General features: G+C 38.4%; 9 protein-coding genes across 9 annotated transcripts; 3 read left to right on the forward strand and 6 right to left on the reverse strand.

The window, feature by feature from the left end:
- Positions 1–1,724: 1,724 nt before the first annotated feature.
- On the reverse strand, positions 1,725–2,000 carry CBG23118 (the record flags this gene model as incomplete). The annotated part of the gene is made up of 2 exons (XM_002636408.1): positions 1,725–1,879; positions 1,928–2,000. 2 exons carry the CDS (start codon positions 1,998–2,000, stop codon positions 1,725–1,727), a joined length of 228 nt encoding a protein of 75 aa, XP_002636454.1.
- A 2,665-nt stretch (positions 2,001–4,665) lies between these two features.
- Positions 4,666–5,825, forward strand: CBG23117 (the record flags this gene model as incomplete). The annotated part of the gene is made up of 4 exons (XM_045237551.1): positions 4,666–4,887; positions 4,939–5,064; positions 5,114–5,422; positions 5,475–5,825. 4 exons carry the CDS (start codon positions 4,666–4,668, stop codon positions 5,823–5,825), a joined length of 1,008 nt encoding a protein of 335 aa, XP_045097830.1.
- Positions 5,826–6,055: 230 nt separating this feature from the next.
- Positions 6,056–7,830, reverse strand: Cbr-folt-1 (the record flags this gene model as incomplete). Its single annotated transcript, XM_045237552.1, has 5 exons — positions 6,056–6,199; positions 6,502–6,643; positions 6,689–7,126; positions 7,170–7,470; positions 7,518–7,830. 5 exons carry the CDS (start codon positions 7,828–7,830, stop codon positions 6,056–6,058), a joined length of 1,338 nt encoding a protein of 445 aa, XP_045097831.1.
- A 1,312-nt stretch (positions 7,831–9,142) lies between these two features.
- Positions 9,143–14,358, reverse strand: Cbr-glb-3 (the record flags this gene model as incomplete). Its single annotated transcript, XM_045237553.1, has 6 exons — positions 9,143–9,156; positions 9,505–9,678; positions 9,765–10,060; positions 10,320–10,448; positions 10,750–10,850; positions 14,281–14,358. The coding sequence occupies 6 exons, from the start codon at positions 14,356–14,358 to the stop codon at positions 9,143–9,145; spliced, it is 792 nt and encodes a 263-aa protein (XP_045097832.1).
- Positions 14,359–18,887: 4,529 nt separating this feature from the next.
- Cbr-jmjd-5 lies at positions 18,888–21,068 on the reverse strand (the record flags this gene model as incomplete). The annotated part of the gene is made up of 9 exons (XM_002636404.1): positions 18,888–19,052; positions 19,098–19,379; positions 19,428–19,868; positions 19,915–20,205; positions 20,326–20,416; positions 20,461–20,565; positions 20,610–20,740; positions 20,787–20,866; positions 20,918–21,068. The coding sequence occupies 9 exons, from the start codon at positions 21,066–21,068 to the stop codon at positions 18,888–18,890; spliced, it is 1,737 nt and encodes a 578-aa protein (XP_002636450.1).
- Positions 21,069–21,508: 440 nt separating this feature from the next.
- On the reverse strand, positions 21,509–22,755 carry CBG23110 (the record flags this gene model as incomplete). Its single annotated transcript, XM_002636403.1, has 5 exons — positions 21,509–21,601; positions 21,647–22,024; positions 22,067–22,574; positions 22,620–22,672; positions 22,717–22,755. The coding sequence occupies 5 exons, from the start codon at positions 22,753–22,755 to the stop codon at positions 21,509–21,511; spliced, it is 1,071 nt and encodes a 356-aa protein (XP_002636449.1).
- A 367-nt stretch (positions 22,756–23,122) lies between these two features.
- Positions 23,123–23,672, reverse strand: CBG23109 (the record flags this gene model as incomplete). The annotated part of the gene is made up of 3 exons (XM_002636402.2): positions 23,123–23,373; positions 23,426–23,518; positions 23,573–23,672. 3 exons carry the CDS (start codon positions 23,670–23,672, stop codon positions 23,123–23,125), a joined length of 444 nt encoding a protein of 147 aa, XP_002636448.2.
- A 464-nt stretch (positions 23,673–24,136) lies between these two features.
- Positions 24,137–24,854, forward strand: Cbr-atp-5 (the record flags this gene model as incomplete). The annotated part of the gene is made up of 4 exons (XM_002636401.1): positions 24,137–24,191; positions 24,238–24,548; positions 24,598–24,771; positions 24,819–24,854. The coding sequence occupies 4 exons, from the start codon at positions 24,137–24,139 to the stop codon at positions 24,852–24,854; spliced, it is 576 nt and encodes a 191-aa protein (XP_002636447.1).
- A 693-nt stretch (positions 24,855–25,547) lies between these two features.
- On the forward strand, positions 25,548–27,593 carry CBG23107 (the record flags this gene model as incomplete). The annotated part of the gene is made up of 7 exons (XM_002636400.2): positions 25,548–25,562; positions 25,610–25,719; positions 25,770–25,872; positions 25,924–26,107; positions 26,404–26,501; positions 26,550–27,402; positions 27,469–27,593. 7 exons carry the CDS (start codon positions 25,548–25,550, stop codon positions 27,591–27,593), a joined length of 1,488 nt encoding a protein of 495 aa, XP_002636446.2.
- Positions 27,594–27,731: the final 138 nt, after the last annotated feature.

A 27,731-nucleotide genomic window follows, 5' to 3' on the forward strand; every position in this document is an offset into this window, starting at 1 on the left:
GTCCAAACGAATATAATTGAAGAGAATGGAGAGGAATGTATTAACTTCATCGGTGGTCGGAATCGTATCTCTACGCCTCTCCTTTTCCTACACTATTTCGTCGGCTTCCGACCGCTCGACCTTGAATTGATCCCTCGCTTTCAAATCGGCAACAAGTCGGCAATAATAAAGACAGACCAGAGTTATCAGTCGGGAGAAGAACATAGAAGGGGGATACGATGCGATTTGTATGATTTGAAAGAGGAGGAGAGAGGAGAAATTGAGATTATCCGAATCCAAAACAAAAATAACAATTACATGTTCTTCTTCACCTGTATCTTCTCTTTTTGGCACTTCATTTGTTTTTCTTCTTTCGATATTGAACACTTTTCGAAATATCAAAATAAAGTATTTGAACAGAAACAGAGAATACCGACCGAGTTCAAAGCACAAGAACATTTTGAGGGGAAAGGAAACAATTTACAGTGGGATCAATCGAAGTATTGAAATCTGATACTTTGTTGACAAATGACCAGGTTAAAAAACTATCAATTACAATTTGTTAGATCCGCTCAGATGAGCTCAATATTCGAGCTGACACATGGTACAGTAACCAGAAGAACATTATGTCAAAACTTCAAATACAGTAAACCGTATTATAAAACCGCCAACTCCTAATTTTGAGCAAATTCAACTCGGTTCCTATGAAAGATATGAAAAAGGGTTCAACTAATATTAAAAACAAAACCGTTTCAAAATCTAATTGTTTGAATTAAAAGAAGAGAGAAAACTATTTAGGAAAGTGATGTATAAACCAAGATAAAAACCGATACCATCTTGATAGTTTTCTGAAGAGGGCACACCCAGAAATTCAGAAGAATAGGCTATACAAAAAAATCGTTTGAAAAACTAACGATTGAGGTCTTGGGGCGAGAATGAAACTGGCAAGCCAAAAAAAGCGAAAAAGAAAGAACGTGTTCTTCTAGACCGCATCCATATCTCGATTATCTTCTTTTCCGGGTTTCTATCGTCGACGTTTTCTTCTTCCCGAATCACACTTTCTCCGTCTATCCTGAATCGAAACGAACAGAGTCAAATTGGGGGAATGTAACACTGTATCTCTTTTGCATTTCGCGCTGGTGGGGAAAGATAGATCCATGATTGATTGTTTCGGAGTGGGACATCAGAAAGGTTAGCAAGTTTGCCAGTGTGTGAACAGGTTTTTGACCTGGATATCTTCTGAAATGAAAAGGATTAAGTTTTGATAAGCCAATATCGTTATGTTGTGTTTATTCGTTTAATAAACATATCTAATTGCCTATCATAAGATTGAATCACCTAATGAATCGGCTTAATGTCTTTGAATTGCGTATCTGACACAGAAACGAAAACGTGATTTTTTAAAGAAAATTATTACAATTTGATTACTGGATAGGTCGCAATAGTTTCAACTATTCAGAGAAATGGTTTTCGGTATTTAACTACGTCTCGAGTTAACCAACTTGTAGTTTTTTCTTAATTGTTTGACCCAATTCAGACGATTTTGAAAGCTTCTCTTGCTCCGGGAAATGTTTAAACTGTAAAGAATAGTATCATCCATATTTCATGACAATAAAATACCACAAATTTTTAGAAAAATGCATTCATTCGAAGAGTGAATAAATACTATGACAAGAAAAGCAATTTTGAAATGTACAATTGTAGAAAAGAGAGTATCCTTCGTCGTTGTTGTGAAACGGCACCATTTACTTCCCGTACCATCCTCCATATGGTCCTCCTCCGTAACCACCTCCCCATGGTCCTCCCCAGTGTCTTCTTCTCCAGCCACCTCCGTATCCCCATGGTCCTCCACCGTATCCTCCATATGGTCCACCTCCATATCCACCGTATGGTCCACCATCTGAAATATGGAGGTTGAATTAACTATTTCTACAGTAATGAAACTCACATCCCCACTGGGCATCAACGATGGCCAGAATGGCAAAAAGAAGCACAACAAGAATAAGTGAAGTAGAAATCATGATCTGATGATAGCAAATGACAATCTCAATCCATTTATATACCACTTTTCAACCGCCCTTTTTCTTGTTCTTCATCCGACAGTCAGTGCTTCTGGGGCGGAGACGTAGACAGACTTCTTCCCCAAAAACGTCATCTTATCACTTCTTATGACCTTCTGGTCAGAAAAGAAGTAATTAAATGACCTCGGTTCTTCTGCTTCTTGTATATTTTCTGACAGTCTTCTGACCGATAGTCTTTTTGTCTAATTCGTTTCAAAATGTTCTTTAGTTTTCGTCAAAATCAAACTAATAGAGTAACTGTTACGATGAACACGATGGCCGCTGGAGATCATGACATCATCAGCTTCTTCTTCTTCTGCCTTCTTCTTCGCCAAATCAACGTCTTCAGAAACTCATCTGCTTCCTGATTGACACTTTAATATCCATTCTGATTTGTGTTTATATTTGTTTCTTATCACAGAAACCATTCGATGTGGTCACACGGAATCAAACTACTCGGTTCAGTTATCAGGACAAAATGTGTTTTCACCCTCTGTATACAGACATTTCCACTATTTTTCAGGAAAAATATCAAGAGAATTAAAGATTGAATTTATTTGTCTAGATGCTGTATCTGAAATTGATCGCTTCCCATAAGTCATAATCACTAGTTGAAGGTTTCCTGATCTTTTGCAGTGCTTTTCGAACACAAATTCTTCCCGCGATTCTATAAAACTGAGAATGAGGCTGAAATTCTTCAGTTTCCCCTTTTTTGATTGTAATAAAACTTTCACTTTTACACAAAAATCTTCGATTTCAGACAAATTGAGAAATAAAGATTTTCTGTTTAGTTTTAAACTTTTTGTTAAAAGATTTCAGAGGAATTAGTGGTCCGGCAATTTGGTACATTTTGAGAACCCTACTTGTGAAACGATTTTTGAAAAATTATTCTTTTTCAAACATTAATCTGATACAAAACAATCGGAGCTGTGGAAGAGAAGCGCCGGTGGCCGTGGCTGAAGGTCCCACAACGACAACTACCGTAACCTACAAATAGTTTTATTTTCCGGATATATTTTCTCGATTTTCGTGCGTTTTCAGTTAATTTTTCACTAACAAAATGTTTTATTTTCCGACTTTTTTGAAGAAGAAATTACAGGAAACTAGACGAAAAACAGTGAAAAACGAGATAATAAATCCGGAAAATAGACATATTTTACAAGGGAGTTACTTGAGGGAGCGGGTTTAACTTTTTTTGAAATTTTGGGAGCAAATAGAAGAGCTTATGAGGATTCCAAATCTGTTAAAAAAAATCAGCAAAATGCTCACGTGAGCTGAGTTATGACCTAGAAAAGTTTCCCTGTGATTAAGCTATTTCTCGTGAAATTTTTTTCACGAAATAGTGTATTTCTTTTCAAACAATGGATTTCAATCAGCAGTGTGGTAAAGTGGTAAAAGGGCAAGTTCAGAGGAGAAAGGTTGTAGGTTCGATTCTCCCGATCCCAAAAATTTTGCAAAATTTTTGTTTTTGCAAAAAAAGTTGTCAAATTCCAAGATTCTGATATTCGAAAATTCAGAAAAAATTTAATAGTTCAAAAATTCGGAAACTTTGAAGTTCATAAGTTTTTAAATTCTCAATATGAAATTCAACGATTCGTAAATAGGCTCTTCAAAACCCGAATTGAAAAAAGATTATCTGGGTGGTTAGACGGGGATGACCTAAATATTGCTTCAATAATATTACTTAATAAAACAATTCGGGCATCAACTAAGACATACTTCTGATCTACATTTCTGATTTGTCTGTCCAAGTTCAAACTCAATCGGTTAACTCCGAGTGGGTAAAGGAAAAACATTATGCGGTTATCCAATAACCGTTATTGTAAGCAGGAGCCAGAAGGTTTAGCCTCGAAGGCGCGCAAGCAGACTGTCACTCCAGTTTATGAAAGTTGACAACACATTCAACTAAAAATTCCTCTTCTGATTCTCTCCGATTTTGAGATTCAAACATTTTAAGTAAAGCCAGGAGATTGTAGCCGCCGGAAATCGACTGGTCTAACTACAAAGAGGAAGGTCATGAAATCCTCTGCCCAAGTCGCTTTTCTAACTTATAGCTATCCCATATATGTGATATACCGTATCTCACTCGAACCATTTTCTAGATTGTTGCCTTATCATGAGCAATCAACATTCCCTCTCCTTTATCGATGTGTCATTCGAAAAAAATGTTTATTTTGTAATTTTTACTGCTCACTGACCATTGGAAAATCGAGAATTGTTTTTCGATTCAAAAACAACAAGATCGTTTCGAAACCATTATAAAAACCATCATTGTCGTAAAATGGTGACTCATACAATTTCCATAAAATTTAGCTCCTCCATTTCTTTTTTTATTTCTCCGTGTTTGTCTTTCCATTCCCTTCCATTCACTATTGTTTCATGTTTCCGGAGAACTTCAGTTTGATATTCCATCGAGATTTGTTATCGGGCAAAACAAAAAAATAATTCATAGCTGTATATATTCTGAATTCTTTTCTCTCATATCCACATTTCTCTAGCCATCAATTAGACTCACACCTTTTCAATTGTTTTCATGATTTTCACTTGGCGCCCGCACAAAAATTTTGATCTATTTTCTCTAAATCTCTCACTCTCTCTCCCCTTTTCCAGGTAATCGTGGGGAACCATGAATTGGTTCCTCAACGTATTTCGAATGCTCGTCGGCAGAACCGAGCCGCCTGTTTCTGATGGCAACGCATCTGTTAGCCGCTTCTCTCGATTCCGTCGCCAACGTCAAGAAATGCCAGAAGATGTGAGAGAAAAACTCGTGATCGAGCTACCACCAATCGACGGACCATGCACATTGGACATCCTGCCAAATGAACTCATCGCAAAAGTTGGCAGCTATGTAAGATCGTAATTTTTTTTAATTTTTTCAAAAAATAAATTTCAGTTGGAGTTCGAGGACACTGTCTCTTTCCGTCAATCATGCCAGAGAATGAATAGAGTCCACCAGAACTTCAGAAGTGAGATGAAAGGTGCTGATATTCATGTGTTCGTCACCGTGGTGGACGGTGAAGTTGTGGTAGGACATCCGGGGTTTTATAGAAAACAACGAGAATATTCTTTTTCAGACGTCGTTCCGTGGACACAAAGAAATCAAGAAAAGGGAGCCTCGTCTTGTACCGAGGAACATGCGGAACATGATTTTTCGAAACGCCGATGTCACACTCACTCTCAGCCTCAGAAACTCGGAAGTCACCCAAGGAAATTCAACAGAAATCTTTGGAGCGTTCGAAAGATGCAAACTTTCTAGAGTTCAATTGAAGGCAACTAGAGTGACACAGATTTTGAAGGCATTGCTCAACCAGATGGACACTTCGTCTGTTGAGGTTCATATTCAGCGATTGGAGAAAGATGATAGCGTTACGGATATTGCAAAGGTAGTATTTTTAAACTTCTAATCTTTCGAAAATAAAAATGTTTTTTTTTCAGCTGAACGATCTGAAAATAGACAAGGAACTATTGTTTTTCCAATTGAAACCAATTTTCGATCTCCATATTCCCACTCTCAGTGTACGTGTCACGGATGCTGCAAGACCTTCTCTTCTCGCCTGCATCGAAGAATGGAAGCAGAGTCGTCGACACATCGCAGCCTGGTTCTTCACTCTTCCATTCCTCCAATTCCGTCTCAATCCAGGTCTGGATAATGCTGAAATCGACTGGAGAAGAACAATCATTCGCCGACACGACAGATCTTGCCGACTTATGAGCAACACTAGACAATGCGCACCGGAGCCGGGAGATCAATTCCTTTACCGAACCGTCTGTTATTACATAATCTAACAATTTCCCTTCATCATGCTAACCAATGTTTCCTGCATTTTTAATTTCATGTCATAGACATTGCTTGTACCATTTCCTGTAACATTTCTTTTCTATTTTGATTCACACTCGATTTCTGAACAAAACTGTTTCTGTGATGCTGAGCACACCAAAAAACTCTTGTATATTTGTCTCCAATGTGTACCGTATATATATATATATATTTTATTTGGGATTTCTTATCAATAAAGTTATTCCGGGAATACTTCTTCTTTAGAATCATCTTGAGGCTCTTCAATTATTGAACTTCTCGTTGTTTTGGAGCAGAGTGAGATCAAGAAGAAAAAAGCAAAGATTATGGCGACCAAGGCGAAATAACCAGAATAGACGACAAACTGAAAATGAGGATTTTTTATTGGTAATAATTTTTACTTTTCTAGGTCACGACCCAAGTTTTTCTGGGTCATGACTTAAATTTTTCTGGATCACGACCTAAATTTTTCTGTGTCATGACCTAATTTTTTCTAGGTCATGACCTAAACTTTTCTGGGCCATAACCTAGATTTTTCTGCGTCACGAACTAGATTTTTCTGGATCATGACCTAGATTTTTCTGGGTCATGACCTAGGTTTTCTGGATCACGATTCAAATTCTTGGTCAATTTCTGGCTCATCCATTTCAAGTTCAATAAACTCACTTGTGTCCTAATATCAAGATGGAGAAATCTTGCATCAACAACAATCAGAGTTAAGAAGGATTGAAGACAAACTGCCACGAATGTATTGCACCCGAAAATCAACCCATGGTTATTAGATGACAGCTCCTTTGCTACATTTGCTCTGAAATTCAAAAATACTGACATTCGTTTAATTTCTGCGACTTACGATGCAGCTGTAATGAGCATGTGATATATTGAAGCAATGACCACGTATGAAATGTATGCAACCATCACAGTTTGTGTCTGAGAGCATACATAAAGAAGGCCAGCGATAATTGCAGAAGTAATGAATATAATCATTTGTCCATGAGATGCCCAATCAATTGACAAGTGGTGGATGAATAAAGAGAGAAATGCTCCAAGTGCTGTGTTGACGAATTCGACGACTCCATTGGCAACGTCTTCTGGATCAGCTTGCATTTCTTTCCACAACGACTGTGTGTAGTTTTGCACTTGATAAACTCCACAGCTTGCTAATGCCCACCAAAGAGACCATTTCAAAAGTTCTTGGTTTTTCGAACATTCTTTCAATTCTTCAAGAGTTCTTTTCAAGTACTCTCGAGTGTAGCTCACTTTTAGTTCTTTTGGTTCATTTGTAACAAATCTGAAAACTCGAATAGTTATATTTCCATAAATGAAACACTCACTCAACATTCTGCTGATCTTCAACTGGTAACGCTCTGATGGAAACTTTGGCATTGTCTGATTTGACACGTGGCAGGAATACAGCAATTACTGTGACAATGCAAACGGCTCCAAGGGAAATTTGATTGAGAACCAAAAAATCCGAAGCATGGGTAGAAATCAGTGCCTGTCCCAGACCAAATGCAACCAATTTTCCCAACAGTGCAGCTGATCGGATGTAGGATGTTGCTCTTTTGTAGTGTTTCTTATCCACGATGGAGTAGATGTAGGAGTAGTAGGCGATTTCAGCCGCAGATGCAACTCCTAAATATTACTTCTCATTCGAGGGACACCTCAGTAGAATGAATTACCGAATGAAATCTGCATGACCTGCATTTGTGTGATTCCTTTTCCAAAGACCAACAATCCCCACGTGGCAACTAATCCAATCGCTTCGATCATCACAATCGGTTTGTATCGTAGGATATCGGTTAGCACAAACATTGGGATCAAAGCGAGCATATAGGAATATGTCCAGTATGGAAAAACTTGAGAATATAACTCATCCAGGGTTAGGTTCTTTTCTGGTGATGCTAAGAATGGAGTTAGGAAAGGAGTTGCTGGTCTAAACTCTTTTACTGCTCCATAGAGACAAAGGAAGGCTGTGGTGGTACGCCAATCCATAGTTTAATTTACTGAAAACTAGGATATTGAAGGATTGAGAAATAAGATGAAACGGAAAAAAAACGAATGTTAGAAGAAACCCCCAATATTTCTCTCTTAAAATTGCATCATAACAAATTGAAGGGTTGAGAAATAAGATCACCGTAAAAGCTGTAAAAGAAGGATCCCCCAACTTTTAACTTTGAGCTTATTTTGCTTGATTCCTGGCAAAGACATAAAAGTTGCCAACTAACAAATTGTTTATCATAACGTCAGAAATGTTTTGTCAGTTGAGATATTTTCGATACCTTCCATAGAAATGAAATAACTGAGCTCAAACATGACAGTGTGGGGGCCGCTCTATTACAGGTTTTACAGTAATTGAAAAGAAAAGACAATGTGAGAAGCAATACCCAACAATTCTCAGTCACGATTGCATCATAACAAAAAATTGATGTGGTTTCTGTGATGGATATCCAGGTAGATCTTTTTGATTCCAAATTTTCACAAATGACTTTGAAAAAGTAAAAAGCTTCATACAAATGTTCACTTTGATTGTAATTTTTGTAGCAGTCTTTAGACCATTTGCTATTACACATTTGGAAAAGAAGCAAAGAGAAGGCAAAGCTGATTCGAAAATCGCGGAGTCACGAATTCGTGTGTCCAACAGAGCGAGCTTGCAATTGCATCAGAGAAGAAGAAGACAACAGACAACAAGTCTCTGCGAAAGTTTAAAAGATAACAGAGAGGGTTCACTTCAAAAGAATTATCAGCGACTTTTTGCATCTTTATTTACACATAAAAATGGGGGAGACTGGTCATGATTGGTGAATGTGAGAAAAAATGAAATGATTGCAGGGATGCAGTTTGGATTGGGGAGAATCAAGCGGAAAAGAGGGAAAAAGGAAAAGTGGCGAGTTTCGAATAAAATGTAGAAAGCTATTTGCAGCAGAAAAAGCAGTAGAGCAAATGGGATAGAAATGGGGAAGACAGGAAAATAGAATGATCAGTGTCTCCAGATCACAGATAAGCAGGGGGGGGGGGAGGAGATAAGAGATTTGAAACAACAGAAAAGAAACAAACATCTTATGAAAAAAATAAACTTCTGGCGATATAATGGTTAGGACAATGTCTGAGAAAAAAAGGAGGAAGCAAGCGGGGAGGCAAGTGCAAGAATGCACGGAAAACTAGAGAGAAAGATACGCAGATGGCAAAAGATATGGAATTAAAAAAATGAAGATGAACGAAGAAGAAGAAGATGAAGAAAATGTGTGGTATTGTGATGCGGAGGTGAAGAGCAAGGTGAGTGCAGAACGATGGGCAAGATGAGCAGTTAGGCATATGGACCTGAAAATGCTAGAACTTGATTCAAGAGGTAATTACAGTAACTCTTGGTTTACATAACCTGACATAAAAATCCCAAAGATGTTTTCTTTGGACGAAATCTCTAGTATACCTTAAAATCTGTAATAGAAAAGTCCCTAACTTTAAACTTCAAACTCAATTATCTCGGTTCCTATCAGAGTTATCAAGAAGTTGTAAATTTGTAAATTGTTTATAATATCAGAAGTGTTTGGCCAGTTGACACACTTTTGATATTTTGCATAGGAATTAAGATAATTAACCTTAAACGTAGCTGTGTGAGGGCTCTCCTAGTACAGGTTTTATGTTAATTTAAGAACTTTAAAGACTCACATGATCCTCCAGCAGCTTGATAATTCTGTGGAGGTGGATGATTGTTGCTACGCTTCTTTTTCGCCCATTCCTCCATGTATCCACTCTTGATACTGTCTGCCATGTACGATATCACACACATCCAGCTTTTCACTGCCTCCCGTTTCGAACGAACACATTCGACTTTTTGATCAACTGAAATTTTTATTTTAGAATCCCCAAAAACATTTTGATTGACACCTCTGTGAATGCCTCTCCCAATTGATCGAACACAACTCCACAGCACTTCTCGTTCATATTGACATGTGCTGCTCCGACGTCCTGGCACTTTGCCAATACGATCTTCGCTGGTTGCTGGAGATCTGTCATGAGGGAATCGAGAAGTTCAGAGAGGAGTTTTGCGTGTGAGTTGAGATCGCAAACCGAGTTGCTGCTGAATCCTCCGACGATGGACATCTTCTGGAACATCTCCCGACAGACTGGAGAACGCTGCATCAGAACTTTGAAGACCTGAGTAAATAAATGACTTTGAGTTTTGATACGTGGCCATGTTGAGGTCAGAAGCTGGACTTGATGTCTGAAAAAAAGATTTCTAAATTTCCGTAAACAGTCCGGTAGGTGGGGAGACCACCTTATACTTGTACTTTGAGCTCAATTATCTCAATTCCTATAAGAGATATCAAAAATGTTTTAACTAGTAATATATTATCCATAATATCCCCAACATTTTATCAATTGACACACTTTTTATATCTCTTATAGAAATTGAGATAACTGAGCTCAAAGTTATTAGACGGCCTTTTATTATTCTGTTCATGGTAATTCAAAGTACTCACGGCGAAAGGTGAATTGCATCGATGAACGACATGTTCTCGATTCCGTTACTGTTTTCCAGATGAACGGTAGCTCTGCTCATTCGCCGTGACGGCACGTTATTGCCCATTTGTTCGCTGAAGGAGCGGCGTCTGAAAATAAACGATGAGTGAGAAAAATCATCCGAGCACCACGTCATCTACTTCCTCGTCTCATTTATTTCGTTTTCAAAGTCAACGGCATCTCATACCATTTTGAAAAGAAAGAAGAGAAGAGGGTGGGAGCAATAAGCAAAATGGAAGCAAAGTTGACTTCCGAACAAACGGAAGCTAGATGCCGGAAGGGTTGGGGTGAGAGGAGAAGAAGAAAAGGGTATGCAAAAAAAAGAGCAAAATGGATACTCTTTTGTGAATGGATTTCACAGAAGCATACGCTTTCTCTTGACACACTTACGGTGAGGAACTATTCGAGTAGTCCGTCGATAGACGATGTTGATTTGGAGATGGAGGTGGAAGTTGGACTGATGGACGTGGTGTGCTACACGAATGTTTTGCCTGAAAATATGAAAAATTAATATGGGAGAAGAAATTGCCCAAATGAAGAAGAAAAGGATCATAGACAGTACTAATTCAAGTTTTAATTAAAACTAGCAACAAAAGGGCAGAGCCTTGGAGAGTATCATAGGATTAAAAGGATCTCGGTACTAGGATGTTCATCGACTACTTTTACCTATCAAGTCAAAGAAAAAAGGTTATGTATGAAATGAATGAAAATTCGATACCAGAAGCGGTGGATGTAAATACATGTATACATACACTGGCATATGTGTCTGTCGACTCAGATTTGCATGGGTGAGCACAAGAACAGCTCTCGCCTCGAAACGGGAGAAACCTATCCATCTAATCAGGTTGAAAGGGGGGCACAAAGGGGAGAGAGGGATGGAAGTGTGTATGTGTTTTAGAAGAGAGCCTTTTTGGGTAACAAGGTTCTCTTTTCAAACAGACAAAGTGCAACATTTTGATATGTAATGGGTGAATGATTGGAGCCCCGAGCGGCGGAGAACAATTGATGATTGGCTATTGGGTTCAAAAAATCAGATTGAAAGCAAGAAATTCATTTCAATCCGCGCCACTTCTGACCCCTTTCAAAATGGAAAATGAAAAAAAGCAGGGCGCCGACGGCTTCGACACCGAAAACGACAAATAAGAACACTCTATACGACGAAAAAGAGCAAAAAACAAAACAAGCGTAGCCAAGGCGGATGAGGAATCAGACCGCCCGTGGGGGTCAACGGATAAGAAGGCGTCGGAGGAAGAAGAAGAAGTGTGAGAAGAAGAATTCTGCAGAGATAGTCAAAAATAAAGGAATCGAGAATATTTCTCTATCATCTCGCTAACAGTCCACTGAGCATTAACATCGTCTATGAATGTGTGCTGTCGGCGTCGTCACGTCTGTCAAATTCTGGAAAGAAGGAGGAGTTTAAAACTGACAAGAGAGACTCATTCATATCCGAATACTTTCCACACCGATCTCATCTTATATTTTTTGCAGCAGAATTGAACTAGAGAGAAAAGAAATAGAAGAAGAACCAGAACTAGAAGAAGAGCAACATCACATCGTCTAAGAATGAGATGACGTCGTTCTTGATGGCTAGAGCTGACACACACTTTTACGTAATGGGGTCGTCATGATGTCGTGGCAGACTCCAGCACTGGTGGTGGTGGTGGTGGTGGTTAAGGATGCCGAAGAGTAAAATAGCAGAGGAAGAAGAAGCAGAAGAAGAAGAAGAAGAAAAACAAGAAGCAGTGAGTCAGTGAGTGTGTCTGACACCAAAACTGCTTCTAATTCTTGCCGCTTCAAAGACACTTCCTTTCCCAAAAATGTTTCGAATCAAGATTTTTTAGGAAGAAAAGAGGCGGAGAAAAGGAGGGTAAACCAGACGACGGGTAATGGAACCAAGCGCCTCGAGAACGTGACAGACAAATCGACTGGGGATATAATAGACAACAAGTCAAGAGGTAGAAGACTAACTGTTCCAAATTTATAGATTCTTAATCCCCTTTTCATCATCATCATCATTAAAACACAACTTGATGAACGGCAGGGAAAATCGGAAAACGGATATATATATATATATATATATATATATATATATATATATATATATATATATATATATATATATATATATATATATATATATATATATATATATATATATATATATTTGGAGAAAAGAGAGTGAAAACCAAACTCATCCTCATCATTTGGTTCTCACTAACAAATTATTCAGAATGGGATAGAGGACAACGTATTTATCAAATGAGAGAAGACATCCGAAACATTATAAAAATATGAACGGCATCCGGAAGAGTAGAAGGAGCTTCAGAATATTCTCCCAACAATCAGCGTTATGGGCGGGGCTTCGAGATATCGAGGGAATGGTAAAACTCGTGACTGGAAACAGACCAAGACGTCATCTGACACTCAATCTCAACGCCTTACTCAAAATTGATTAAAAACCCATTACAAAAGTAATAAAACGAGAGAATGTTAATGGTCTGTAGTTGGGGATTTGGAGAAAATGAAGAAAATGAAAAACCTATAAATGGCACTTTGGCTTTCTCGAAAAGCTTTCATGATTTCTGGAATGATGATGAGGGGAACTTCCGACTGCTCTAATGCATTACATAATTTAATATGTAAACGTTGATTCCAAGCGAATATCAAAGATTAATAGTCGACCTCCGAAAGGAATATGATGTTTTGACCTTATCAGAGAGAAAACATATCTGAAACAATTCTTAAGCTTAATCCGTTAGTGGCTTCTTGAGATTAGGTTGTGTCAGAATCTTAAAAATAGAAGCCATGAAGTCCAAAAAAAGAGAGATCGACGAGAGAGAAGAAAGTCATTGTGCTGCGGATACGGCATCTTCGAGAATGAGCAAGGTCGGCGGTGGTTGGAGCATGAGCGAAAAATGATAAATGAAGCGAAAGAATTCGGAAATGACTTTCATATATACTGCTTTCTGAAGTTTTGAGTACGTGAGCCGTTACGACGAGAAAAGAAGAAGAAGACGACAACGTCTATGCAATTTCTGTGGAGCATTTGCCCACTTTCGGATTGATGGGAAACAGAAGAGGAGCACAAGAAAAGGAAGGAGGAGCTCTCTGATTTCATAGAGACTCCAAGTTGCAGAAAACAATGAAATCTGATATTTCTGTTTCAATGGAAAATGATAGCGAAGATGGTGTTGGTGACGGAGGTGTGAGAACTGAATCTGGAGTGGTGGTGACTGGTTGAATAACCGAAGTTCTTCAGAATCTGTTAAACTTTAACCAACTGGTAACTGTTGGCTGAGACTAAGCTGTGAAGCTGTGAGGAAGATCCGTTACGAGATCTCTTGACTGACAGAATGGGCGGTGAGAAGACAAGACAGTTGATAACAGAGTTGTAATCATGCATGAATGCGTTTTCTGACACGCATTCAGACATACCAAAACCTATTCATTGTTGATAGGGTATACATGAAGTAGTCCGCCCGAAAAAAACCTAGATGAACTTTCAGAAACAAAGATGTGGGTTTGTTTTTTGAGGGATACTGTGTATCTGGATACTGAGAAAAGGGGACTGCTGTTAGATAAGTATCAAGAAAGACAACATCAGAAACTTGTAAAACCTCCATAAAACGTTTGACAGTTACCGTAAAACCTGTAATAGAAGGGCCTCCATACTGTCAAGTTTAAGCTCAATTATCTAGACTTCTGTGCGAGATATCGAAAAGTGGTCAACTGACCGAGGAAACTTGACTTGAAGTTAAACGTCAGGAGGCTCTTCTATTACAGGTTTTAGGGTATCTCAGTAAAATTGGTATTAGCAATTAAACTGAAATGATTGACTATTACAAGCCTCTGCTGAAAAATCTAGATCACCAGGATATATCAATTGCATTCAATTCTTACTGATAGTATCCTACGATTTACCTTATTTACCATTCCCGAATCAAGACTCCTTCTCGCTCGGACATCCACGTTGGCAACAGCAGAATGATCGTTTCCCATATTGTTCTCTCCTGAAAAAAGGAACTTTGTTTCACTTTCTGGGTCTCTATTTTGCTCCAGACAACATAAAAAGTCAAAAAAAAGTTAGAACGGGGGCACGGGGGGTAAGAGAGATGCAATAAAACTAATGCCGGGTAGGATTACCCTCTCGAAGAATAGACACTCGTGAAAATTGACAAAAAAGCTGCAAACGAGAGGGGTGTGGGTGGGAACCCTCTCTTTGGTCCAACGACGACATCCAATCATTTTTTTTTCCTATCCATATCCACTCAGATGTGCTTCAGAAGAAGAAGAGAAAAGTTGTCAAGAAAAGAAAAAGAATAAGGTAAGGCTCTTATTTTGAAGTGGAAGAAAAGAAAAACGGAAGGAGGAGCATGAGGAGCAGGTCAAGTGACGAGAGCTTGTTTTCATGAGTGAGTGAGTGTGAGAAGGAGCCATAAGTGGAGTCGATTTCAAACTTTCTTGTCTTGTTTACGTTCTTAAAAACCTCATCCAAAAACTGAAATAGATGAAGGAAGATGATTCTGGGAAGAGGAAACGCAAAGTGCTAATAACCCTGTCTTGAAGACAGATTACATACTTTTCGACCAACTGAATTGCGAAAAGTACAGTAACCCAAAAGATCTTTGTTTTGAAAATGATACAAATTATGAATAGTCCTGGTTCCATCAGACATCCATCGGTCATTGTGAGTTCCTGATCCTAAATTCAACATCTTATTAGTTGTTCTGAATTCTTTGCCGCTCCTCCCTCCAATTCATTTTTCTCTTATTTCACCAGACTCGTCTTGGTTGAATGACTGACAAATAGGAATTGAGGTCTGTGACCACTAGTCCGAAAATCACACATCTGGAAATAATGTGAAATGGGATATGTGGTCCTTTTCTATTTTAGGCTCGGTGGTCGGAACATCAGAAATAAGGACAAGCCTAAAAGAAGAAGAATTAATGGATTTAAGCACTTTTGTAATGGGAAATTAAACTCATTTGAAGGAAAAGAGAAGTCGTCGTAACGATGGAGAATGACGAGACAATGACGAATCTGTCTGGCATTTACAATTAGAAGAAACAGGAACACACCAATTTCGGGGAGACCAGAAGAGCTTGGGGACACTGTCTACACGCATAGTTTCGAAAATATGTCTCATGGTTGAAGTAAACCTTTTTTATAAAGGATGGAGGGATTTTTAAAGGACTTCCCTTTACCGTAAACACTCTAATAAAGTGCCAACCGAACCACCAAGTTTGAGCTCAGATATCTCGGTTCCTGTGAAATATATCAAAAAGTAGTCAACTGACAAAGTGTTTATCATAATATCAAAAATATTTCGTCAGTTGACCACTTTTTGATAGCTTTCACTGGAACTGAGATATATGAACCTAATTGTAAGGTTGAAAGTTTGGGTGGCACTCTATTAGAGTGTTTACGGTAAGTTGTGGTGAACAAGGAATATGATTCCCGTTAGATTTATAAAAATAACCACATTTAGGATCAGAGATACTACTTATAGAGATTTTCAGAAGATTGCAATTCGTGAAAACATATTATGATTGTCCCGGATGTTGGAACGCATAAACCTACTGGGAATAGGTGATGTTTACTTCACAATGTTCAAATTTGAGGTACCATATTATTCCAGTACAAAAAATAGGAGTTGTGGGAGAGAACGCCTGTGACCGTGCCAGAAAGTCCCACAACGATAACTGCCGTAACCTAAAAATATTTCCATTTTCCAAATTTATTTTTCCAATTTTCACTGCTTTATGTCGAGTTTTCTGTTATTTTTCCCCAAAATTAAAAAAGTTTAGAATGTGAAAAAGTTGACTGAAAATGCACGAAATTTGAGATAATAATTCCGGAAAATAAAAATATTTTTGGTTTACGGTAGATGTCGTTGTGGGACCTTCAGCCACGGCTGCCGCCGTCCACCTTCCACAGTTTCGATTTTTTGCACCAGAATAATATACCATATATCTATTCCAGACCTCATTGAAGCTCAAAATATGAAGAAATTATTTACTGGATAGCTTTTTGTTCCTTTTTTCTCTATTTTGGGTCAAAATACGAAAAAAAAAAGTGGAATCGAAAAAACAAACGATTTCGAATTTCCATCCTCTCCCGGTGGCCAAATAAAAGAAAGAAAAAAGGCAAAAAGTCAGTGCTTTTTTCCATCGGACCAAAACGAAAAAAAAAACACAGACCTTTTCATATTCGGAAAAGAGAAAAAAGCAAAGGAGAACGATGTGCAAATTGAGGTGAAAGGAGCAAGAGAAGTACGTCGACGGGTTCGTTTATATGCGAAATAGTCTCGAAGAGCCCCCCTGTCCAAGTAGTAACATTTCAAAGATTGGCCATTCAACGTCACAAAACTATTTCCGAGAATTGAGCATTCAAGCAGATCAGAAAAAGGAGAAGACAAAGTTTCGGAATGTCTTTTTTCTTCCGGTTTTCTTTTCCTTCCAGAGCTTAAATGATATCAGTTACAATGAATTATTTAAACTGGTTCGCTCCATTTCTTCAATCCGGAACAAACTTCCAAACTCCGCCTTCGCTTCTAAAAATATTACTGAAACTAGACTTTGAGAAGTTCTTGATAAATGCTTATTCGAAAGCCAGAAAAAATACATTTGGAAGATGAGTCGCTGGCCATTCTAAAAATTTTGGAGAACTGATGAATAAACTTTCCGGATACTGAAAAACAAAACTGAGTGTCCCGAACATAACCTAATTTCTACATTGGCACCTATAATATTACGTAGTCTTAAAACACTTGCAAGGGGTTAATTCTTTTAAAAGTTTTGAATTAAAAAATTGAATTAATAACTCTAGCCTTCTGATTTTTAGAACTGGCAATCAGAACCAGCCAAAATAAAACGGAAAAAATAGAAAAGGGCATATCTAGAACTGATGCGATTCTGAAAACGAAAAAGAATGAAAACGAAGAAAAAGAACTAAGATATTCTCACGAATTCCGAATGAGCCTAATCGAGTTCAGTTTTGGTGTCTGAATTAGTTTCCGGTTTGTCCGAATGTCACGTCAGGAGGTGAACAATGGACAAAAAAAATGAAATAGGTGAGAGGAAAGGAGCAGTTTTGTGTGGTCTCCAGAACTCGAAACTTGTTCGATGGTTTACGAGACGATTAGGCTTATAATTACGATAACAAAGCTAGACCAATGATTTTCCTTTATTTTAACTGAAAATTTGAGTATTTATTGAGCTCTGGTCATTGTATAGAAACCGTCCTAGCACAGAGATACACAAACTACACCAAACTCAACTATGCCTAGTATAACTTGTTTATATGTTAGTCCACTTTCGTCATGTGTGAAGGAACGGAAACTGAAAATAATTGTGATGCTTCTAGTTACTTGTCGCTGGTTGCTCTACCACCAAATGAGGATGTATGAGAAAAGAAAAAGAAGAAGAAGAAACTCGACAAATGATGAGAAAAATAATATTTTGACGGAAAGAAGAGTGGTTGATAAAAAGGGAAATTAGAATAAGAATAAGATGACCAGTTAAAAAAAAGGAATCTTGGTGCACACAGAAGTAAAAATACGGCCATGTCAATGAATTGTTTCTGAAAAAATAGGAAAAAAGAATGTCAACTAGTGACACACCGCAAGAATTTATGGATTCTCGTTCACATTTCAGATATATTTGTGTATCTATAGATTAACAAATTAATCTCTAATTTCACACTTTAACATAGTATTTTTAAGATGAATTTTCAGATGGGGCACTTGATCAAGTTAGAGATTTGATTAGAGAAGAAATTATTGCAGAAGATTTTAAAAGAAGATATTCCGATATTTTTTTAACTGTAAGTTTTATAAGGTTTGGATATCAGAGATGTCAGAGTTCCGAGAAAGTTTACGGTAAACACTCTAATAGAAAGCTTCCCAATTTGCAAACTTTGAAACTTCATATCTCAGTTCCTGTAAAAGATATCAAAAAGTCAACTGACCAAATATTTTTGATATTATGTCAAACATTTGGTCAGTTGACCACGTTTAAATATCTTCCATAGAAACCGAGATATATGAGCTCAACGTTGGCGGTTTGGGTGGCATTCTGATTTTTCCGAATTGCAAAAATAAAGAAATGCGTTTTAGACACACTGTAGATGTGTGACATCTCTGCTGGTCATTTTTTCAGAAATTGTGAAATCTACATTCCGGTACGTCGCAACAAAAATCTAAAAAAGCGAAGCAAATGGAACTTGACCATTTTTATACATAGGCTTCTCATCCGATGGGTTTGGGTCACATACACAACAACTGGCAGAAAACAATGAAGCGTTCTGCTAATAAATGGCAAAGGCAGCATGGCGGAGTGAAATATGAACACGCAAGAAAAAAGAATAGAAGTCAGTGAGTCTCTCTCCATAAATTCTTCCTTCTTCGAATAACAAAAACGGATTTTCGGCATGCCACCTGAATTTCTATGAGAAGAAGAAGAAACATACAGTGATAACTTTTTAAAATGAAGAACATTTTGTTGTGCAAAAGAACCATTTGAAATTGATTAATCGAACCAAAAGGAAATTGAAATAGAAGGAGTCGTTGAACGAACAAAATGCCACCATTTTTCTGGGATAAATAGAGCATCTCCAGCATTCACAACAGCATCATAAACCCGTACTTTTGCGAAATCTGGAAACTCTGAGAGATCTGGACTCTCGACGTCTACCTGAGAGCAGTTACAGTGTATTTGAACGATAATTTTTTAAGTTACCTGACTTGTGTTTGACAGTATACCATCAAATGGATAAACGAATTCTGTATCTTTTGGGTCCACCATTCGAAACAATTTTGTGCCATGAACCTGTACGAACATGTTCTTCCGTGGATCTGTATGTAGTGGAGATACAGTATTTGCTGGTCCAATCCACATATTCACATCCACGTTTTCAGCACTAGTAGACTCTGCGAAGCATACATCTGGAATGATGACGTCTCTTTTCAGATGGGGCACTTGATCGAATAAGCGATGTTGGGCAAGATAGAGACGCGCGTTCTTAAAAAATAGAATTTGATAAAAACCACAACGCTGATGATTTCAAACCTCTGAATTTCGAATGAAGTTTTGGAATGTCATCAACTTTTGTGACCAGTTTTCGTCAGAATATTTCGTTCCAATTTCTACTGGAAAAGTCCGACTGTGTAGTTCTTTGAGTAAAAATGGAAATGACCATTTTTGAACAGCTGGCATGCTCAAACATTGCTTTCGAATGACTAGAGGTTTTTCGTTATGAACTGATGTTAGAATTCGTTCGAAGCAAGATTCATCTTCATCATCACACTCATCAATTGATGTAGAATTGGTTAACGGACAAAGTGCTTGATTTTTTGTATTTTCTTCAAAGGAGAAACTGGGATGAATAGAATTTTCATCCGAAACTCCTGGTAGATTTTCGTGGATCAACCATGCTAACTGTCGAAGTGGTACTTTTTCTTCATCGATCCGACCCATGCATAGTCCTTTGTCAGCTACTTCGATCGCTCTCTGAAAACAATTTGATAATTAATAAAGTCGTAAAAGTATAATAAACCTGAAAATCGTTTTTCTTGAACATCAGAAAAGCTTGCACAAAACTGACAAGTGCGTACAGCTTCCTCCAATTTTCGTCTACTTCGTTGAAATGACCAGTATTCAGTTTTCTATCTGCCATTTTTAAAAGTTGTCCACTTTTATGTACGACATCCTTCGATACGGAAAGATCTCCATCCAAATATCGATTCGCTTTGAGACAGAATTCAGTGAACTGTCTTCTCACTATCCTTGATATAGCAAGGTCATCAAGATGAATGTGCAGAGAGCAGATATTCCAAATTTCCAGATCCTGAAAAATTGTAATAAGTATTCAACATTTAACTGGAATGTTTATTGAATTCTTTGCAATCTATATGGAATGTGAGATGAGAATGGAATTTAATAAGAATTTAATTTAAAATTGGTCGACCTCGAGTCTTTGATTGTAGGCCTCAATCTTCGGAAGAATTGATGGATGGCGAGCATCGTATTCCTCGTAGGTGGTATCCACTTTTTCAGCTCTGTAATCGAATTCTTAAACTTTTATCGTTACAATAACTATTACTGATGTTTCAAAAACGCTCCAATAGAAAGAGGAGTTCCCCAAAAAATCGTCTGATGTGGAATGAATGTACCATCCTCAATCCAAACCTTGGAGAGTACGGTAAATCTGAGAAAGAAGTGATTTTTTTAATTTGTCTATCGAAAACCAACCCCAGAGATACATAGGCTTGAAGAGCTGATACTTGAGCGTACGCGTAGATCGAAGAAGTTGGCAATTCAGTTTGAGTGTAAAGCATAGCTTCTCGGATAAGTTCGGTTGCAATTCGTCTTCTACGATATTCCTGGAAAAAAAATTTGCGATTCAAAAAAAAAAAAAGAAACACTTACTTTTAGTACTGCAACTCGCTCCATTTTCAATAAATCAGGCTCGACATCACGAAGACGGAGGCAACCAACAGCGACGTCTCCTATAGAATACTGTATTAAGAACAAAAGTACTAAATATCACAAAAACGAACCTTTGAAAGCTACAAAATACAGTGAATCCTTCTCTTCGTTTTCATCCCATTCCATGTTTTCTGGGCAGTTTTGTTCTTCAATAAACACTTTTCGACGGATATTGAATAGTTGCTCCCGACACTCATCAAGTTTCATCCGTTTATAGTCCATTCTCGGTTTGGAAAACAAATTCTGAATAATATAAAATATGATACTTTTCTGTTTGGAAACTATCTCGCTCTTTCGAGAACGACCAAAGATCAAATGTATTCGCAAATATAGACACCCATCACTATTTTGCCATTTCAACAACTAACCGATTCACAGGTTTTATGAAATTGAAAAAGAACAAGGAAAATAAAAGGGAAAACAATAGAAATAATGGAAAATGAAAGTAGATGAGCAGAAGACACATAATGATATATTTATAACAAAACGAAAAAAAACAGCATCACAAAACATACAAAATACGGTGAAAATAATGATGATCTAAAGGAAATGCACTAGATAGGACTACTGGGGAAGCATTATAATAGTATTTAGTAATCTTTCATTATGAAAGAAAAAGAAACAAATTCGATGTAAGAATTTATTCAATTGAAGCAGTGAATTTAAGCAGTTCTCTGATAATTCACATGTTCTTGCTGTAACACGAAAGAGTTCGCCGTGGATGCTGGACGGACCTTTTGAGGTTTCGGGGGCTTCTGTAAAAAATGTAAGAACGTTTTCCTAATAACTAGATCATTCACCTTTTCACCATTATTTTCTTGATTGCTACGTGCTTTTTCTGCTTCTTGTTGTTGCTTCTCCTTTTCTTCTTTCTCTTTCGCCAAACGATCGTATACCCTACCATTCTTAGTCTTCAGAGCTTTCTCAGTAGCCGATCGTACTTCTCTCCCACTACTTTCGATTTCTCGAGCAGCTTTATGAACTTGTTTCAAGAAATATGGGCCACCTTTATTAACCATCCAGTTATATACGTAGCGGGGAATGTTGGCCTCTGGATTGTCAGAGTACGTCAAGATATAGTCGACTCCGTGTGCCTCCCAATTGGTATGAGCTCGAATCGACATGCGGGAGGAGTAGGATTTCACACGAACATTCGATTTAGAACTCGATGGGAACACCTATAAAACAATTCAATGTTATTGAAAAAGTATGATTTTCACCTCTGGCTGCACAGATTCGCTGTCGATGACGGCGAACTTTTCATTGTCAGACACCCAGGTACGTCTAACATAAACATATTCTCGAGGGTACATCGGATAGGGGAATTTTGATACCCATCTGATCAACTCGTTCTCATCTTCCTCTTTTACTACTTCAATCGTCACAATGTTCTCGTCCCATTCTTTTCTGTACTTCAAATCGTTTTGAGCATCAAGGAAAGTGCGTGGACTTATATCATAGTAGGTTCCGACGCATTTGTATTCATACATCTCATACGGTCCTTCGATACGTCTTCGGAATGCTAACATATCTTTCTCCTCATATAGAAGCTCCCATCCATGTCCTGGCGACTTTCTATGAGCGAATTCTTCTTCACAGTTTTCGCATTCTGCTATACGAGTACCGCTGATTCCGTATTCTCTAAATGTGAAACCAACTGTGGAGGCAGCTATAGCGAATCTGGTGAAACGTCGATCTTTTCGGTAGAGTGTGTACGAATATTGTACCCTAAACGCGAAATTTCTATTTAATAGAACTGTTGAAATTTCTTACGCTCTTGATCTGAATCGAGACCAATTTTGGCGGAAGTTATGATAAAGTGAAGCCTAAACCAAATATTTGGCAGTTAGAACTATAATAAAAAGCTTACTTGTCTCAGCAAAAAACTGCTCCAATTTCTGTTGAACATGGTTATGCTTGACGAGTACGCTTCAATACCATTCGAGTAGGAAAACTAGAGAAAAATGATTGATTAGCAGGATGGTTCATCATCAATCACTTGTGATCAGTTCACGCAAGATGATAGGTAAAGTTTTGGCAGTAACCCTTCTTCAGGTATCATAAATGAATCTAGGTGGGGATTTTTTTTATTTTGTCTATGAAAAGGCAAGTGAGGAACGGGCCATGCGATTTTTACAAGGATTTTGATTGAAATATTGGAAATTAGAAATATGAATGGTTAGGTGAGAATTCGGAATCGACAAAAACTTCGCTGAAAATTCAAACGGGATCACAAGAGAATGGATGAAACAGATATTCGTTTGTAAATGTGAAAACTAAAGCTGGTCGAAATCTGGTGGTGGAACAGCGGCAGAAGGATAAGATGGTGGTGGCATCAAACCATCTCCATCAATTGGTGGGCAGACAGACATCATATAGTTCGCAATCGGAGCCAGCTTTTCACGCAGTGCAAGCATTGCTCCAGTGTTGGTGTTGCATCCAGCGTGAACGATAAAGTAGTACTTTGCAAGCGAGTGTATAGCGATCTGGTGCGATTCATACATCGCAAACGTCGTCTGATGGCCTCCTGAAACTTTATAGAACGTTTATAATCAAGATTTTGACACCCGTATACTCACCCATGCTCAATTTATGGATTTGTGGAATGGTTGTCACATGACTAACGATCAGTTGCTGTCTGAACCTTGAGTTATCCAACGAAGCAGGAAGACCTGTGAGAATTCAGAATGACTCGGTGAACGACTTAGCACGTTATCTAGACTTACCAACGTTCAAAATTAGTCCACCATCGTGATCCGTAATGAAGATAGCACAAACTCCTTCGTATGTGAGCATCAGCTCTTCCAGTTCCTGCTGCACGTTCATTATTATCTCTGAAAAAAAGAGATAAAAACATTTTTATCGAGATCTATATGGTATTTAGAAGAACTGGTGAAGAAATTAAAGAAAACAATTTACTGAAACTGGGGAAAAATGCTGAAAAAAAGTTGAAAAACAAAATGGCCGAGCTTCCTCGTGACGGCCGAGGAAAAGCAGATGGCCGATGAAAAATCCGAGAAAAACCATGCGGCGGGTTGCATTTGTCTACGGGCGTTTGCGTTTGACTCCGCCCACTGAAAAAATTGTTCATTTTTTCCGATTTTCGAGGTTTTCAACTCTAAAAATTTCGCATTTTTGTTCAATAAAATGAAATTTCACAGCCCACTTCACATATTTTCCGTTATTTCATTTTCTTTCTCATTTGTTAATAATATTTTTCATAAAATAGGAATTCGTCGTTGATTTATTGATTTTTTATCATCTTTTGATAATTTTTCATCACTTCAGGTATGTCCGGAGCCGCCAAAAGGGTAGCGACGTCATCTGTCAACTGGTCCAAGCTCGGTAAGGATTTTCTCTAGTGAAACAAGACTGACTTTCGCAATTGCAGCCGAGCGTTTGGTCCCAGAGCACGCTGCCGAGCTCACCCGCGTCAAGGGAGTCAGCGGAACTTTCCAATCCGCCGTCAGCCAGCTCCCAGCCGATCTTCCAAAGATCGACTTCGCCGCTTTGAAGAAGGCTCTTCCAGCTCACTCTGCTGTTCTCGATTCTCTCCAGAAGCAGTATGAGGCTGTGAAGATCCCATATGGAGAGGTTCCAGCCGATTACTTGAAGGAGGTTGACCAATGGGTCGAGTACAACAACGCCCGCATCAAGCTCCACGACGTCAAGGTTGCTGACGGACTTCAAGAGGCCAAGAAGGTAAATAATATTGGTGTTCCGAATTTTCCTCTTATTAAATACGTTTCAGGTAGAGGAGAAGTGGGCTAAGGCCCCACCAGTCGAGCATTTCGATCGTCAACACTTTGTCGAGTACTTCCCAGCTCACTTCTACGATCTTCGTTACCAAAACAGAATTCCTGACCCATGCAACATCGGACTCAACGAAACTGCAGAGATTGAGAACAGATTCAAGGACTACAAGGTAATACTTTTGAAATCATGTGTTGACATGTAAATTCACATTTTCAGGTTCTCCGACGTGCCGACAAGGTCGACGACCATTAAACGACTCCTTCAAATAATGTTCATTAGACATCCTTCGTTTTCTCTTCGTCATCCCCAAAACTTTTCTTAAATCGCCCACCGGATTTTTTTTTGTAGTTTTATTTTATAATTTCATCGATATTCTTTCTTTCTCGGAGCTCGTATAGATTGTGACCTTTCCTCAGATTATGTTCTTCATAAGAGTGATGAAAAGATAAAGAACTTTCGGATGTTTTTCGTTTCACATTATCTCTTTTATGCTTGTGCGCGAATACGGTCTGTTGGCATCATTGATTACCTTCTGTGATCGGATGAGAGATATCAGAACAAGTTTTTTCTTTACAATGAAGCGGCGGAAGAAAGTTATACAGTTCCTACTATTCTCCTTCACTTAACTGCATTGAATATAAAATTAGTTTCTGATTGTTTTCTGGACATCATGAAGTTAGTGTTGCTGGCGAAAAGTGCACCGATCGTTCCAAACAACTGATATATCGCAACACAATGAGAGGCGCGAGACGCCGTTGTCTCTTATCTTGATTCGATAAATATGCAACAAACAACCGTAGGCACGTCAGACACAAACTTGTTATTCGTCCTTTTTCTTATAAACTTTTAACCTGAATCTTGCATTCTGAATGAATATTCACCTATTTAGATTTTAATTTTTTACAAGCTCTTTGAAATTTCAGATAAAACCTCGTCGCGATGTCGATGCGACACCAAACAGTTCGTTGCTCGGTTTTCAACCAACAAGTTCCGTTTAAACGTTTCAGGGGCGGCGGCGACGACAGCCTTCAGAATCTTCAAATGGCTCATTAGCTAGCAGGCGTTCTTCTTTCGCACAGAACGGAAATTCTTCCAGAAAAAGTTCTGAATTGAGAGGGTAAAAATTACTCAAACAAAATAATGTTTCCAATCCCAAAAAAGTTCTAGACCATGCGAAAAAGTAGTTCACACTGCTCAAGATTCACTATTCTCCACCAGTTCAGGTTGGACGAATTTCCGTGGTTTTTTCAACTTGTCCATATTGCTGCTGGTAAGTAGAGAATTTTCAATGGAATAGAACTCCAATTCTTCAATGTTCTAGGTGCTCTCAAACGGCCGTGTTGCTCTGGAAAATGTGATAAAGTACGGTATATTGATAACTCCACTCCAATGGATGTCCACGTTCGTCGAGCACAACTACTCGATCTGGAGTTGGCCGAATCTTGCTCTCATTCTCTGCTCCAACATTCAAATTGTTCTAGTCCTCGGAGTTGAGAAGGTCCTTGGTAATTGGATTTACATAATTCATTGATGAGCTTTATATGAATCTGATTCATGTCAACCAACCTAGCTCAAATCTATTATATGTATAAGATTCCTTATCAAATCTAGGCAACTGCGCTCTTCAGCATCGCACACTTGTACACATAGTCTCCGCCTTCTCCCATTTTTCTTTGGCAGTCACGTGCGCTGTCCAGACAGAATAACAACAACACACACCTCGCACTCCTCACTTTCTCCGTTACCATGTTTTCTCTCCTAAAATTCGAAACTTTTTTTTTGAAAATTCCTTTGTTTCCAGAGCGTGGATGGCTGGGCAATGCATTCGCCGCAGTATTCTACACAGTCCTTGTGATCGTCCATCTCACGATCCCCGTAGTTGTTACCCTCACACATACGGTTCGTTGTTTACCCAAATATTTTTTTACATTGAATTTACACTTTCAGTGGAAGAATCCATTATGGTCAGTTGGAATGATGGGAGTGTATGTTATCGAAGCTCTGAAGTTTATCTCATACGGACATGTAAACTACTGGGCACGTGATGCGCGACGAAAGATAACCGAGCTGAAGACTCAAGTAACCGATTTGGCTAAGAAGACATGCGATCCAAAACAGTTTTGGGATTTGAAGGATGAGCTGTCGATGCACCAAATGGCCGCTGCTTATCCATCCAATTTGTCGTTTTCGAATATCTATTATTTCATGGCGGCACCTACCCTCTGCTACGAATTCAAGTTTCCAAGAACACTCAGGATCCGCAAACACTTTTTGATCAAGAGAACTGTCGAGCTGATCTTCCTATCTTTTCTTATAGCCGCTCTTGTTCAACAATGGGTTGTTCCGACTGTCCGAAACAGTATGAAGCCACTGAGCGAGATGGAATACTCGAGATGTTTGGAACGTCTTCTGAAGCTTGCTATTCCAAATCATCTCATTTGGCTTCTCTTCTTCTATACATTCTTCCACTCTTTCCTGAATTTGGTTGCTGAACTTCTGCGATTTGCCGATCGAGAGTTCTATCGTGACTTCTGGAATTCCGAAACCATTTCCTATTTCTGGAAGTCCTGGAATATTCCAGTTCATCGCTTTGCGGTTCGCCACATTTACAGTCCAATGATGAGGAACAACTTCACCAAAATGAGTGCATTTTTCGTTGTGTTCTTCGTGTCGGCGTTCTTCCACGAATATCTAGTATCAGTGCCATTGAAGATGTTCCGGTTATGGTCGTACTACGGAATGATGGGTCAGATTCCATTGTCCTACATCACTGATAAAATCGTACGAGGCGGAAGAACAGGTTGGTTTTTTTTTCTCAAGTACAGTAATACCTTCGATGGTCCTGCCCCGAAAAACATGTTTTTAGGAAACATAATTGTTTGGCTCTCGTTGATTGTTGGTCAGCCACTTGCCATTCTCATGTACGGTCATGACTGGTACATTCTCAACTTCGGAGTTCCATCTGCCACTAATCAAACTGTGATCATCTGAAGTTCCCCTTAAATAGTTTTATAGCATGCCCCTTAGTTTTCAAAATACCCTTCTTAACTTTCTCTATTGCACGTTGACATATTTTCTTATTATATATCTCCTTATTCATATTTTCATGTATTACGGTTTTCTCAACTC

Source organism: Caenorhabditis briggsae (genome assembly GCF_000004555.2).
Source record: "Caenorhabditis briggsae complete genome, chrV, whole genome shotgun sequence".
NCBI classification, from domain to species: domain Eukaryota; kingdom Metazoa; phylum Nematoda; class Chromadorea; order Rhabditida; family Rhabditidae; genus Caenorhabditis; species Caenorhabditis briggsae.